This window comes from Drosophila kikkawai, chromosome 2R (assembly GCF_030179895.1).
Source record: "Drosophila kikkawai strain 14028-0561.14 chromosome 2R, DkikHiC1v2, whole genome shotgun sequence".
Taxonomy (NCBI): domain Eukaryota; kingdom Metazoa; phylum Arthropoda; class Insecta; order Diptera; family Drosophilidae; genus Drosophila; species Drosophila kikkawai.
Window position 1 is genome coordinate 11,326,705 of NC_091729.1, and position 14,966 is coordinate 11,341,670.

Below are 14,966 nucleotides of genomic sequence, written 5' to 3' on the forward strand. Positions count from 1 at the left end.
AAAAACACATAAATATCGGATCGAGACATTTTATATTGTGTGATTGTTGGGAAAGAAAAGAGAGAGAAACATGGCCACGGGGGCCGCCATTAGTGCGATTCGCTTTATCGAGGCATTTGTAAATTTAATTTTTATTTTTACTTAAGAGTTCGTCTAGGACACGTTCACAAGATCATCAACAAAGAAACTAAGTACAGTATTATCTAGTAGATACAGGCCGGAGACCGTTACGTTACATACTTATGCACGAGTTGACAGATATATAGATACAGATACAGATATGACGTCGCATGATATGACATCTAATGAGTCGAGAGGCTGGCCCAGTCGATTTGGGGATGCGGAAGAAGATAGATAGATGGATGGATGCACATAAGAAGCAGCTGATAAACGAATGATCTCAAAGCACTAAATATATAATAGCCAGTGGTGGATGAGTGATGAGTGTACGTATAATATGTATGATGATAATAAGCAGGTGAAATGAGATCTGAAGAGCTCCTCCCTCGGTAACGAAAGTAACACGTAAGTAATGCCTGCCAACGAACGCCAAACAAAAGTCCTCTAAGAGGAACACCACGCCTTGGAGGTAGGGTGCAGGAACAGAACACACACAACAAAAACCGTTAACGGGAAAGTTAATATATGTAGTATAAACTCTGGGGGAGGGGTTACGGGGCTGATGGAAATACAAAACGGCAATAACTCAATCAAAACAAAGACAACTCTAATCAAAACGCTGCTGTATTACGCTACACATATTTATGTTTTCACATTTCACATGTCAAACCCGGGGGATTACACAAAGGATACTCACACGCACAACGCACACAAGCACAGCACCCACTCACACACACACAGCACACACTGATATCCTAGATATCCTAGATGGTTTCTGTGGGGTCGCTAAGCCCCCTTAAAACTTACCGTGCGGGCAAAATGAGGGCATCGAATTCCGTGTTGAGATGTCGCCGTATTATGTTCTTCGAGGGCGGAATGCCCAGGGCAGTGGCCATGGTGTCCCCGGAAAATGATGGCTCCAGCACCACCAGGCCGCCGTGCACTCCGCTGTCTGCAAATTGGTCAGAATGGGGTAGAGGGCAGGGAGAAAATCAGGATTAGAAGAGCGGGTCAAAAGGTGTAGGAGCCCCATAATTGCAGCCGTGAATGGCGCAATCAAAGAGCCATCGATATGGCACACGCACCCTTCAGGTTGTCCGCATACTCGCCCAGGTCGATGGATCGCACCCAGCGGATGAAGCGCTGGTTCGTCCACACAATGGGATCCGTGTCCACCGACTCGGATTGCACGCGGCGCATGGCCAGCGTTTGTCGGTCGTACTTCACGATGCGCAACACGTGAATGCCTGTCGAGGGAGGGGAAAGTTTTCATTTAGTGGAAGGAGTTCACTAGGAAAGGCAGATTTTCAATCGATTTGTTAATTCAAAAGCCACTCTTACCGTGAACAATGCTGGCCTGGTGGAATTTCCGCGTGACGCCCAGGAACTTCTCCAGCTCCTTCTTGGACAGCGTGTCCAGCATTCGGGCATCGACCAGGGACTGAACGAATGGTTCCGCGTACTGCGGCAGTCCTATGTCCGGCAGCCACTCGGTGGCCACCCAGGTGTGACCCAGCTGCGTGATCAGCGGGTAGCGGACCAGTTCCGGTCGCCGCTGCTCCTCAATGGCCAGTCGCAGCTTTTTACGATGCATTGGATGGGCAAGACCCAAACCAGCCTCCAGCTCCACGTCGTTCAACTCCAGCAGGACCTTTCCGCTCTTCACATTCTCCGCACACCTGGCGCTGTACTGCGGCATACCCAGAGCCACCTCCAGCCAGGCGAGCACCTGGGTGGCCCGCCAGCGGTCGATGGGCAGCTGAGAGGCCTCGCGCAGTAGACGCAGCTTCTCGGCGTAGCCCTCCTCGGACATGGGATTCCAGGAATAGTCAGCATCTGGCAGGGAATCGGGAATATTTATTTAATTTTCATATTTCTTTATTTTTCCAGCACTCACATTCAGACACTCCATCGGCGGACAGGGCCTTGCTCTTGTTCCTGGAGCGGGCAAAGACCCGGGATATGCTGCCCCAAGTTCCACCTCGTCCATTCCGAGCACCCAGAGGACCGCTCTTGCTGGCATTGGCAAACTTCCGACTAATGGCGCCACCACCAGGTCCTTCAGGGTCCACAGGTGAGCCCAGTTGCTCCACAGACCTAATGAAAATTGTTTAGTAAATAATTATAGTAATTTAATACAAGTTAATTAGAATATAATATATATATATTTTTGGCAACAAATAAACCTCATGCATCAATGTCCACGCAACACGAAATCTAAGCTTTATTCATTACAGAATTTAAATTTATCGCAAATTTTCATGTAATCTCAGCACCCACCATGTGCAATTTATTTTGTTTTAATATTGGTTTTCAAAATGTAATTAATTACACATGACCGCTGGCGAAGATTAAATTAAGCGTATAATGTAAAGTTTGTCGTTGCTGAATTAAGTTTATTTGCAATGCAAATAAACAATTATATGAATCAGTAGGCTCTAAGGCTAGCAGTTAACAATTAAATGTGTGTTGAGGCAAACCAACGAAATTCATATCTTACTAATGAAGAAAAATACAATTCTAGTTGAATTGTAAATAGTTTAAACAAGAATCGTTTTAAAATCAATTAAAATTGTGACGGAAAGTATGCTACAAATGTTCATTTCATTCTCAAAGTTTCTTTATAAAATTACCTTGAGTAGGCAGCCGAGTTGAGTGGCGACAATGTAGGGCTGCGTTCCTTGGGTGTTCCGACTAAAAAAGGTTAAAAATTTATATATTATAACAAAACATAAATATTTAATCCATTTTCTCACTCACATTGATACATATTCTGGCTGGACACAAGCGAAATGCTGTCCGGATCCACTGTGATGCAGGGACCATTGTCGCAGGTGCCATCGCTAAAGTTCAGCTCGCCGCCCGTGCTCTCCCGGTCGCTGCTGTTCCTCAGCCCAGAGTCATTCGAACAGGAGTTACGATCCCCCGCCGTGGCCCCGGAACCGCCGCTCAAACTGCCGCTAAAGGCGGACAAAGAGTTGCCTCGCCCACTATCCTCGGCGCCTGTGCCCCGCAAGCCGGCCAATCCACCGCCTATTCCAGATGCGGCGGCCATCTGGCCAAGCATTCCCGACGCTGCTGACGGCGGTGTGAGGGGAGCAAAGGAGTGAAGGCTCTCCTGGTCGGAGAGGCATCCGGTCATCTGTCGACGGGCCTCCTGCAGCTGTTCCTGCAGTCGCTGGAGCTGTAGATCCCGCGCGGAGAGCTGCTGGGCAAGGGCCAGAGAACGTTCGGCCTCGTCCCGCGCCTGTTTCAGCAACTGGAAACGCTCCCGATCCCGATCACCCGAGATCTTTGCATTTGTCGTCTCCGTAGCCCTCACCCGCTCCTGGTAGTTGCGGATAAAGTCACGCAGCTCCTGCTCCTTCTCCTGCAGCGAGGCGCACAGCTGCTTGACCTGGCCCAGGAGATCCGACTTGTCCGTGCGGAGTTTCTTCCTCTCCAGCCGCATGGTTAGCAGTTGGTTCTTCACGGACCTGAGCTCGGATTCCAGACGTTCGATGCGATCCTTAGAAGCTGATCCTTCAGCACCGGGACTCGTCTCAATTTCGGGAACTGCATCCATGACGCCACCCACTGCACCATCTGTAGAGAGCTCAAGGTGTCGCCTCAGCCGGAGCAGTTCGGCATTGAGGCGATCATTCTCCTCGCGCAGTTTCAGGGCAGTTTCTGTAAGAGATGGGTGATTTGTGACATAGAATTCTGGGGAATACTTAATCCCTGCTTAAGGAGCTTTCATCTACAGCTACCAAGCTGCGGACAAGCGGTGATCGTGGCAGGTGTGCAAGCCAGTAATTAGGGACTTTTGCAGAATGTAAAAAGTACTCTAATTCCTTTTGATAAAGTACTAGATCATAATTTACAATTTTAAAATTTTCAACACTCCAACAGGACCCCTATTAATATCAAATCTTATTATTCAAACTTTCTGTTCCCATTAAAAACTACAAAGTCCAACCAACCAACTGGCATGCACGCCTGCTCATCGATATTCTACTCATAATTAGCGTTGATGCCATCCTCTAGCCCACTAACCCACTACTGGTTCGGATTCCCGCGCATTTTTACACCTCACCCCCGCCAAGTTTCAGTTGCAAGGATATAAAATGGGAACTAAAGCAATCCCTTTGGCACACAACCAAAGACCAAGCGCCAGCTGATGCCGGAGTAATCGCATTTAATATGCAAAATGAGAACTGAAAGGCGAACGAGAACGGAGAACACATTCAAAGTTTTGCAGGCGAACTACTAAATTCAGTGCAATTATAACTTAACCAGGCCAGAAGAGCAATGAATCGGCAGGCACTAAGCGGATGAATGGGGATCAAGTGCAACTACTATATACGTATACATAAAGGATAGAGGATATAGGAATATACAGAGGCATGCGGGTTAATTGTGACTGCAGCTGCTTCAATTAAAAATACAGAGCGGAAATTGAGTTGAAAGCGAAAGAGGGATCGGGAAAATAGATTGTTTGACTTACCTGGCCCGGGGAACCTTGACTCGTCGTTCCGATTGCCATCGCAGGACGACGACTCCAGCAGGAGCAAGGCCGCACTGGCGGCCGAGGTGGGCGAGTGCGGTGGTCCCAGTGCCAAAGATGGATTTATATTCAGATTCGCATTCGATTTCGTTGGAATTGTAATTGGAAAGTCCGGATCCGGCTGCGTTAATTTGGCCATCGAGCACACATCATTGGCATTTCGCTTGTCGACTGCATATACACGGCATTGTTCGGATACAGATATAGATATAGACGCTTTTCAGAGGGAATTGTCGGGGCAGGAATGGTTGGGAGATCGAGAGGTGGGTGGGTAGGCAAACAAATTCGGGTTGACCCAATAAGTAGTTCCAAACAAAACAAATAAACAGCAATGGCAAACAACGACCACAACAGCAATAGCAAGTATAAGAACAATGCCAACAAATGATGATAATGGTAATGGGGCTTGTCTGTATGCGTGAGTGGGTCATACTGAGAAAATGGCTTACGAAAAGATATATATTATCGATTTAGAAAAGCTTAAATTCCCCAACTATCTAAATTATATTGAAGGTATATGAGTTGTAAATTGTTTAAAGATAAAAATTCAGCGATGAGGAATCTCTCAAAAACAATTAAATATATTTTGTTGCCTACATTTAGGCACCTCTTTAGGAGTTTTCAAATCTCGTGTTTCTGATATATATATATTAGTAGTAAATAAAATGTTTAATTGAAATTCAAAATTTATTTAGAACATTTTTCAGATTAGTCTTTCCTAAAAAACATTAAAAAATTCTTTTAAAAATTAAAGATCAAGGAAAATTTATTATTTTAAATTAAGTAGATGTAGAAAAGTATATTTCCTATTATTAAATACTGTTCTCCAATTACACAACTTTAAACATACCAAAATTTCATACCAATGACCCATTTTCCCCCAGTGTATGTGTGACTGACTGATATATATGTATATATAATCCGCTCAGGTGACAGATGAATGGAAGGGGAATACAGAGGCGTGCAGGACTCGAAATTAGATTTTGCTCTCATCGGAACACAATACACCCGAAAACGGACAAACAGGATTGAAAAGTAAATAAACAACAATTTTAGCAGTCGAACAGGGAAATAAATTAATATTGATTTTCGGAACATTAATCTAAATGCAAACGAGTCAACGAGTAATGGCAAAAACAATGTGAATTCATAAGAATGCATTTACGAGATGAATAATTTGATTATCTATTTATTTCCCAAAAACATCATCAATTCCCCATCCAGGTCGCCGGTTCAGTCATGTGAATAACTGATGATGTTGATGAGTCTAAATTGATTGCACAGAAGCACACACACTCACACCGCAGGATAATCACACACACACACACAACGATTTTCCTTTCGCCATATATTTTTTTCCAGCTTTTGTGCTTATTGATTGTCAACATGGATTTATTTTATGTCCAAGGATTTAAATTAAAATTTAATTAGCACTTAATCGTTCGCTTTACAGTGTACGGATATATAGATCGAGGTCAAAATGAATGGAATAAAAAAAGGGACAATTTAAAAAAGTAAACGTTTATTTAAATTCAAAAACTCAAGTGGCGACCAGGCTGGGCACAGAGAGTGCTCTGTCTAATTTCCAGCATTTAAGTTCCCCCAAGCCCAACTCGACCGCAACCACTTTGGGATCCACCGACTTTTTCACCTTCCCCGGGATGACCGGACTCTGCGCTCCGATGACTTTTCAACTGCAGCACTCAAACTGATGGGTCCTGGGTTCTGTGTTCTGGGAGGAGAGTGAACGAGGAAAGATAGTGCTTGCACCGAGGCCATTACCATCCATTTGTCAGATTTTTGAAGTGTACATCACTTTGCCATTCTGATATAATCCGATGCGTCGGCAACCCGGGGAACCCCACCTAAAAAAGGCACTCTCATCTCTCGAAAAACCTAACCCACCATTCGTCCTGGGCGTGTGCTTTTCGTCCTTCGTTGTTGTAGCATGTAGTGTCAGTCTGTGTGGCTAGGTGGATGTCCAATTTTGTCTGTAGTTTAAGCTTGTGGCCTTTATCCCTCCCCCTGGCTGATGTCTCTCAACCAACCACAACAGCAATTTCAATTTACAATCTTCTCGTATTTTCTTACTCCTTTTGGGTTGATATGAATGCTTAGCAATTAAGTTAAAAAGCAAGTAAGAACGGCTTTTAATAATTTACGCATTTGGGGTACGGAATTAAATCAGCATGGCGACTGAAAGGATTCAATCAGGGACGCTGATTTAATTCCTGGCTGCAATGGGCACCGCCCATTAGCCATTCCCACAGTGGCCGCCACTGGGCGGCATTTGTTCATTCATGCTGCAAAGATCCCCCTCCCTTTCCCTGGGAGGTCCTTTCTTTGCCCGCAGCAATCTGCTGATTGTTCCCCTCGCCTCGCCCAGTCCCCAGGCGTTTACACATTACAAATGCATTTCCAAGCACTGCAAAAAAATACTCCCTAAAGTCAAGTTTTCTTTATGATAAATTATTAAAATGAAAGACCGATAAAAGGCGATTGGTGCACGATAAATCGATTTGCCGTTTGGTTTATCACACCAATTTTTAGTCTATAGAAAGGATATTCAAAAGTGCACAGTGTTTTCAAATCTTTTTGAATGTAAATATTATTTAATTAATTAAATTAAATATTACTGGGGATATTTTTTAATAATATCCATATTTTAACGTTTACTGCGATATTTTTTTATATTTAAAATATCAATATTTTGATCTTTATAAGGTTATTTATATAAGAGAAATATTTTTATCGATAAGTTGGATATTATACCTATAAAAATTTCTTGTTTCTATGATTTCCGATAACAAATATCGATCCTGTAATCTTTAGAATTTTTGTTTTTATAAAAATCTTGACTTTAGCAAGAGTTTTTCTCCCTGTACACTCACATTGCCCTCTCTCGCACACACACACACACTCATCTTTGGCTCAACCCCAACCCACACACTTACCTGCACTGAGTGCACTGCCGCCGGAGGGGGCATTGTGGGCGGGGCCGGCCGCCTGGGCCAAGTGACCTGCGGCAATTAAATTCGAGTTATTCGCATGGATCATGGCTGTGCTGGAGTTGCAAGTGGCGCTGCTGATGCTGTTGCAGTTGCTGGCGCTGCCGATGCCATTCGGTAATTGCTGCTGCTGCTGCTGCTGGGGTTCCCCCTTGCCGGGATGCGCTGGTCCCTGTGACGATGCCAATGCAGGTGCAGGTGTTCGGTGCTGGTTCTGGAACTGAAGCGCCTGGCTATCGGCGGTCATGGGTGGCGTGAGCGTCTGGTTGCTGCCATTCGAGCTGGCCGGCGACGAGCTGCTGTCGTTGCTGGGCGTTAGGTCTCGCTTATTGGCCAAAACCAGAGGTGATGGCTTGGCGGGAGCAACTCCTACTCCCACTCCTCCGCCTGCTCCTATTAACCCCGACGATGTCGAGGCCGTCACTGTGCTGTCCAGCGAGAGCAGCGGCCTGATGGGCTTGTTATTGTTGACGGACGCGGCGGTGGCCTTCTCCTTCGCAGAGTCCAGGGATTTCACAACTTTCTGGAAAAGTTTAAGTGCAGTAAAACGTTGTTAGAAATCACTCGGAAACTGAGCACCAACTAGAGCAGATAACAGAGGAAAAGTGTATAAGCAAGGAGAGAAGAGATGCTAAAAATCTACGAGCAGCTTAGACCATTTCGCAAAATCACTTTACATGCGCATAAGCAAGTTTCTTTTGTGTAGTTAAAGCGAGTCACTAAAAGCGACCTAAGTCTTGTAATTTTATTTTGAAACATTTTTTATTTATAGGGATAAACTTTAAAAAACTCAAGCCTTAAGCCAAATCCTAGGCATTTACCTTAAATGCTTCAGTATAAATAATTTGTGATTTAATTAAAGTAGTTATTCACATTTAATTTGATTTTGCAAAATGAGAAAATCCCTGAATAAAGCCCCACAAAAATTTTTAAAAGCCAGAAACAGATAGCAGAGACAGGAGATAGCAAAATATATATATAAAGAGACAGAGAGAAAGAGCCCAAAGTTGTCAATTAGTCAATGAGGGATGCAGATGAGGGTTTTTTTTTTGCGAAATTTCAGTTTATTTTTTGTTCATTCAGAAAGCAGGCGAGCAAGAAGTAGTAGTTGGTGCACCAAAAAAGAGGGGAGTGGTGGTGGAGGATGGTGGAATATCTGAACCGGAGGCATGCAATCTGTTCCCCAGCAATGAATGAGACCCAATTAGGTTAAACATCAAGTGCGGATTCGTTTGGTGAATTTTCGTATCGTGTTTGCGGGTGCGGAAGGTGGAGGAGGATGGAGCATCTGGTAACTGGTATCTGGTATTCTGGTATTCTGGGGAGCGGAATGGTACTTACGGATTCGCCCAGCTTGTGCAGCGAGGCGTTTATGCGATCCGGATTGCGCGGCGGCGGCTCTGGTGGCTCGGAGGCTGCCATCGTGGGTCCGGCAGCGAGACCGTTGATTTGCATGCTAGCCACCACCAGTCCAGCACTCCAGCACCTCCTCTCGCACACACACACACACGCTTCACTCACACACGCACCCACCAGCAAACACACACACAGAGGGGGTAGTGCGAGGGACGAAGGTCGAAGAATGAAGCGGTCTGGTGCTCCTCTTGGCGCCTCAACTGCCACAAATCTGAACTAATCGACGCTCAAACATTCTGACTTGGCCTACACAGAGAAGAAAACATATATAGTAGTACGGAAAGGATTTAGCCATAAGTAAAATCTTGAAAAAATATATAAATTATAATAGATAAACGTTTAATCTGAGCTAAAACTCAATATATAAGAATAACTACCTGAAACCCCAAGTTATTTCAAAGTGTTTCTCGAAGAGCCTAAAAGAAGGCTATGATTTGGGAGTACCGAAGTGCATATTTCGTAGTTTAATTTTAGGCAGCTTAAGAAAAGATTTGAAATTGTTTAAATAAGAGAAATGAATAAGAAAAATGATATCCTATTTCTTTTCAATAATCTCTATTAAAAAACTAAAATTGTAATTTTTGTGGCATGTCTAAGTTACAAATTTTGTTTTAAAAACTTTTGAAAGTAACTTTTAGTTACTATAAATATTTTTGGCTCTTCCAAATATTGATTAGCTCCTCGAATGATCTTAAAAATAACTTTAAACAGGGCTAGGTTTTCTCTGTGTAGGCCCTAAAAGTAGAGGAGATGGGGATTTAATACATACTCTAAACTGGCTGTCTCTCACTTTCCCTCCCTTTCTCTCTCGCTTTCGTTTCAATTTCCCATTCAATTACGAGTTGTCCTGCAAGTAAACAAAAATGAAATATTTTCAGTCAGCGCCTTTCGGGTATGCAACGATTTTTGCTCCTGCAACCCAACTAATTTGGGTGCCACACAAAGATGGCCATAAAAACTAAAAGCTTCGGGTGGGAATCCCCAGTGGTCTTAGATTGCCTGCATGTATGTAGGCCAACACCAGCCATAAACCTCCATTTGGGTTTGTTTTCCGTGTTGTTTTTTTTATCTTTCGCCGCCGTTGCATGTCGACGCTCAGTTCGCAGTTCGCAGTTTGCAGTTTGCAGTCCTCCTGCTGCAGTTGTCACTACAGCTGCCGCTTCTGCAGGGGAAGTTAAATTACAGCTCCCAGTCTCAAGGGGGCGGAGTGACAGCTGTTAACTGAGCAGGAGGCATGTGACAGGACATACGGAAGGACGGTGTGGCTGAACCCAAGAGGTACTTGTAACTTAAACTGGTTGGAAACCAAAGGTGACGGCCACATATGTACGCTTTTGACCAACAAATAACTCATTACCAAAGTTAAAGGTAAAGATTCAAGCGGGGAATTGAAATCAAATGGAAATAGGAAAAAACTGGGGAAATTTGTACATAGCAAAACACTATACACACACACTAAACAGTTGCATATTCAAAGTTAAATGAGGTGTCTCCCTTGTACCTTTTACCGTTCACAATTAAGTCCCGTCATTTTAAGATACATCCCTTAAGCCCAGCTCCACCATATGCTCAACCGAAAATTGCCCCTTCAATTGGCAGCTCTGCCCTCAAAAACCCATCCCAGGCCACGCAAATACTTTAAGTTTAATCCGCTTTAGGATCAACTGCAACAAAGGATGACCGGCAAAATATGTTGCGGTCATGTTTTGGCTTCATGTTCTTTCTTTGCAGCTCCCCCAAAAACCCATGAAGCAAATGGATGCGATAGAGCTGGCACTGGCTACATATGAATATGTACAGTGTGGGGCTTAGGGCGCACAGGAGCGCCTCCAAAGCACCTTGACGACGAAACCACAAACATTTATATTAAAGCAGGAAAAGCAGGCAAAAGCTGCGAAGCCTGGCAGGCCGGGGCGTGGCTGTGGGCGTGGCCACACTAATGTGGTGTGGGCCACACACTATAGTAGCAGAAACTTTAATCATAATAATAACAAGCAACTTTTGCGTTACATCCGTGTGCCACCAGCACACACACACACACAAAGTTCGGGGGAGTTGAATAGGTATTTATGCTGCACACAGACAGGCCGCAGATAAATGGGGTGCTCTTAACCCTTGCTGGCCCATGGGCAACACTGCATTAACTGCCAGCACTGTGTGTGTGTGTTGTGTTTTTCTTTTATTTTCCGCACTCTATACTCTTGCTCCTTTTAATTGTACTTTTTTAATCACAAAATATGCTGTTCAACTTTTATGGTTTCGTAATTTAAATGTTGGATATTTGAGGAAAGCAAAGGCAAGGGTAATTAAAATATTTGATGTTCTCCACCTGAGATGAGTGTTATTTGGGGATCATTAAAAAAGTACAGGTTTTTCCGAGTAAAGTATATTAAGTTAGTAGTAAATATAATATGTAAAAGTAACTCCTTGAAAATTATGCCAGCTTTTGGTTTGCTGTATTTTGTTCAACCTTTCGGTAGTCAAAATTGTTAAAAATACTTTTGTTTTTTGTTTTCTAAATTATGAGTTATCCTATAAACTTGTCAAAGAAATCCACTTCCTTGGCCTTTTACCACCATATTGCGGATCCCGTCAAGGAGGAGCAGCCCAGCCTTTTGCGCTACAGGCATAAGAAACGCCCACCACCCAAGGAGCTAAAGAAGCAGTTGGATCAGCGCCAGAAGGCGGCGGAGGAGCGACGCACCATGCTGCAGGAGGAGATGGTACAGAAGCTGTCCGTCCGGCTGGCCCGAGTGGCTTTGATCGCTGATCGCCACCAAAGACAGACCACTAGCAGCTGGGAAAATGCACAGAAGCGTTATACCCGCGACGTGGACGAGCATGTGCGTCGGCGTACAGAGCAGATCTCGCTGCGGCTGAAAGATCTCACCAGTCACAATCAGGCGGTGCAGGAGCGAAAGGATGCGGTCATGCGGGAGCGGTACCTCCAGAAACTGGACCACATTTACGAGTCTAGGAATCCCAAAACACTTTCGAGAGTTTTTAAGAATGTTTGAGCTTAATTATGTCGAATGTAAATTTAAAAACAAAATTTATTGGTCTTTAATTATGCAAAATAAATAAAAAAATATGTACAGTAAAGTATTAAGTACAGAGTTAAATATATATAATTAAATTTAAATCATTTAAGTTTAGATTCCATTTTCAAAGGTAATTTTGTAACAGAAACCTTTTATTAACTTTTGAGCTTAATAAACAAAAAGAACAAAATATACAAATATATATAATAAACTTTTTCCAAAGTTATGAAGAAATGATGTTATGAACTTGTTTTTAATCTAACAAAAAACCTGCGTTTATTGCGAAATCTGGAGGGTGTATTAAGGCTCTAGCTTATTGAAATTCGATTTCTAGCAAGCCATTTTCATTTTGGGCGTGTAAAAGACTAAACTTTTCGCTTAGAAACTTTTGCCTGTCGCCGGGCTTGTCAACTTCCGCCTGGCGCCCGCGTCTGTCTTCGACATAGTTTGCAGAAAATCACCTGTCAACTTTCGAGCGAACAAGCCTGCGAACTGGGTTTTTACCACTCAACTTTTGGGGCTTTAAGTTGGCCCAGGTTGTCCGGCAATTTGCATCGGAATGAAAGCGGAAAGTTGGGGACGCAAAATTAGTTACAATTTGTGTCGGAGCTGCACAAATTAGCCGCTGTGGCGATTTGAAAGCATCTCCCAGAGAGCCCCGAGAGTTTCCCGGAGCTCAAAGGCGGATCCAGATTAGGTGCACTCAGCTGCAAGTGGGCAGGACGAGGAGCAGAGCCCAGAGTGTGTTGCTAGTTGTATTTGTGTGCACATATCACAAGTCAAAGGAGCGTGCTGGTGTTGGCCAACTAAGTGCTTTCCCTTTGTCCAGGAAGAGCATCTTGCTCCTGGCTTCTGGCTTCTGGCTCCCAGCTGGCAGCTGCAGCAAGTTCAGGCTGAGCACTTGACCTGTTTTCGCTTTACTTATTTGATTTGTGGTCTGCTGGTGACGCTGCTTATGTAGTTGCCTTCGCATTCAATTAAACTCTAGGGTTTTCAGTGTGTCTCCTGCCATTCTGTGTGTGTGTGGATGTGGAGGATGATTGCCCCGAGAAGTGTGCTTCATAAATTGCTTTTTGTGTGTGGGTCCCATGTGTGCGTTTGTGTGGCTTATGACGTCCTCAAAAAATAACAAGCAACATATTTAGCATTTATTGCAAATTCATCTAATACAATAAACGTGCTCCCCGGGCTTAGGCCTGGCTCAAATTAAAATAAATCTGGCCCGGAAACTGGCAATGAGAAATGTATAAATGAATTTCTGCTAGGCCCAGGCTTATATATATTTATTGAATATATTTTTTGGCATGTGCAAAATGAATGCAAATTAATGCAGTATTTGTGTTCAGCAGAATAACTCGTAGAGACTTAATTATACTAACCACAGCTCATCGAGCTGCGTTCCCCAATTTCCCCGAGGCCGCAGACCCCAGTGGAAAATGACATTGACAGTGACAGTGACAGTGACAGTGGCAGCGGCAGCCGGAGGGAATTCAATGAAAATTAATAAGTTGAATTAACAGATTCACGCCGCGGGCAGCCAGTCAGCCGGCAATTGAAATTCCATCCGCCGCACACGCCAAGTGAGAATTTAATGGCTCAATGCCCACTGTGTGACTTGGTGACTGAGTAAGAGCTGTCCGAGGATCTGTCCTGGCAGTGGTCATTAAGGCCAGAGTCCTCTCGAGTCCTGCCAATCGGATTGACTGCAAGCGGACAAATAATTTCCGAGTGGCTAACTTCGTTGGTCGAACAAATCTGAAGCTGACTTATGGCTCCCAGCACATCTGGCTGTGTGACTCATAATCTGATGATGACTCAAATGGAGCCGGGATTCATGCACAGAGGGAAAATTTCAATATTCCTCGGTATCTATCGAGTTTTTGCTGCAACTCAAAGTTGTCTTTAGAGGCTAATGATTTATTTAAGATTCATTTTATATAGGAAATCTACCTTATAACTTTTAAAAACTAACTTGAAAGTAGTACATTGTATTTTATGCAGCTTAGAAATATACAAATTACTCTTTAAAGTTACCAACTTATTAGTTAATATTTACTGCAGCATTTTCCACTCTCCAAATATATAATTTCCCCTTTAAAGGAACAGTAACTAAACACAAATTCCTGGTAATATTTTTTCCTTGTGCTTTTGGTCCCTAATTTCCTGAATGACTCGATAGGATCGCCTTCCTATTTTCTGGCCAGCAAAACCCTCGATGGAGCAACTGGAATGTGTGTGAGCAGCGCAAATTCCAATTTGTGTATGGTCTACATGCTTCTCGTGCTCCTCCTGCTCCACTGAAAGGGAAGCCACGTAAACCATCTTTGCCCCCCCCCCAGTTGTCGGCTGCAGCTTGCTGCAACCCCTTCTCCCACCCACAGCCACAAACTGACAGCAATCAGCTTTGCTGCGGATAAAGTTTTATGCCGAGAAACTCATTTAGTTTGCAATTAATTAGTGGCAGCCGGCAGAGCAAAGTTGAATTTGTGTTTTTAATTTGACTAAATAGATGCAGCTACCAGGCGGCTGAGAGCGTGTACAACACAGCGGATAAGGATAAGGTTGCTGCAGGAGCTGCGGGGCGGGGTGGAGGAAGCCTGGCATAGTTTCGACCGCCGCGAAACTTCTGGCTGAATATTTTCGCTAGGCGTGAAATGTAAATGCTTGACCCAATTGGCAGAGGGGTCAGAACAAAACAAAAAGTTGGAAAAACAAGAGAGCACGAAAAATCCAACAACCGCCGACAACAAAATCATTTAAAATGTTTTTCCATGGGGAGATGCCGTGCCGGTGCCGGTCCCAGTGCCAGTGGCGTTGCCGTAAAAACTTTTCCCC

General features: G+C 44.0%; 2 protein-coding genes across 8 annotated transcripts in view; one reads left to right on the forward strand and one right to left on the reverse strand.

Annotated features, from left to right (window-relative positions):
- Liprin-gamma (liprin protein kazrin) overlaps positions 1–14,966 on the reverse strand; it is a 41,089-nt gene that overhangs the window by 4,243 nt on the left and 21,880 nt on the right. For 5 of the 7 annotated variants that reach the window (XM_017172005.2, XM_017172003.2, XM_017172002.3 and 2 more), the window contains 10 exons: positions 9,860–9,937; positions 9,016–9,336; positions 7,621–8,197; positions 4,607–4,837; positions 2,881–3,789; positions 2,754–2,814; positions 2,018–2,217; positions 1,462–1,956; positions 1,206–1,367; positions 928–1,072 (listed from right to left, as the gene is read on the reverse strand). In XM_017172005.2, coding sequence (XP_017027494.1) covers positions 928–1,072; positions 1,206–1,367; positions 1,462–1,956; positions 2,018–2,217; positions 2,754–2,814; positions 2,881–3,789; positions 4,607–4,837; positions 7,621–8,197; positions 9,016–9,129 — 2,894 coding nt within the window. In that variant the 5' untranslated portion in view covers positions 9,130–9,336; positions 9,860–9,937. The remainder of the gene's footprint in view (positions 1–927; positions 1,073–1,205; positions 1,368–1,461; positions 1,957–2,017; positions 2,218–2,753; positions 2,815–2,880; positions 3,790–4,606; positions 4,838–7,620; positions 8,198–9,015; positions 9,337–9,859; positions 9,938–14,966) is intronic. The other 2 variants (XM_017172007.3, XM_070284066.1) reach the window with 2 other exon arrangements.
- LOC108078264 (uncharacterized) lies at positions 11,505–12,195 on the forward strand. Its single transcript, XM_017172012.3, has one exon. It carries the CDS (start codon positions 11,613–11,615, stop codon positions 12,105–12,107), a length of 495 nt encoding a protein of 164 aa, XP_017027501.1. The 5' UTR covers positions 11,505–11,612; the 3' UTR covers positions 12,108–12,195.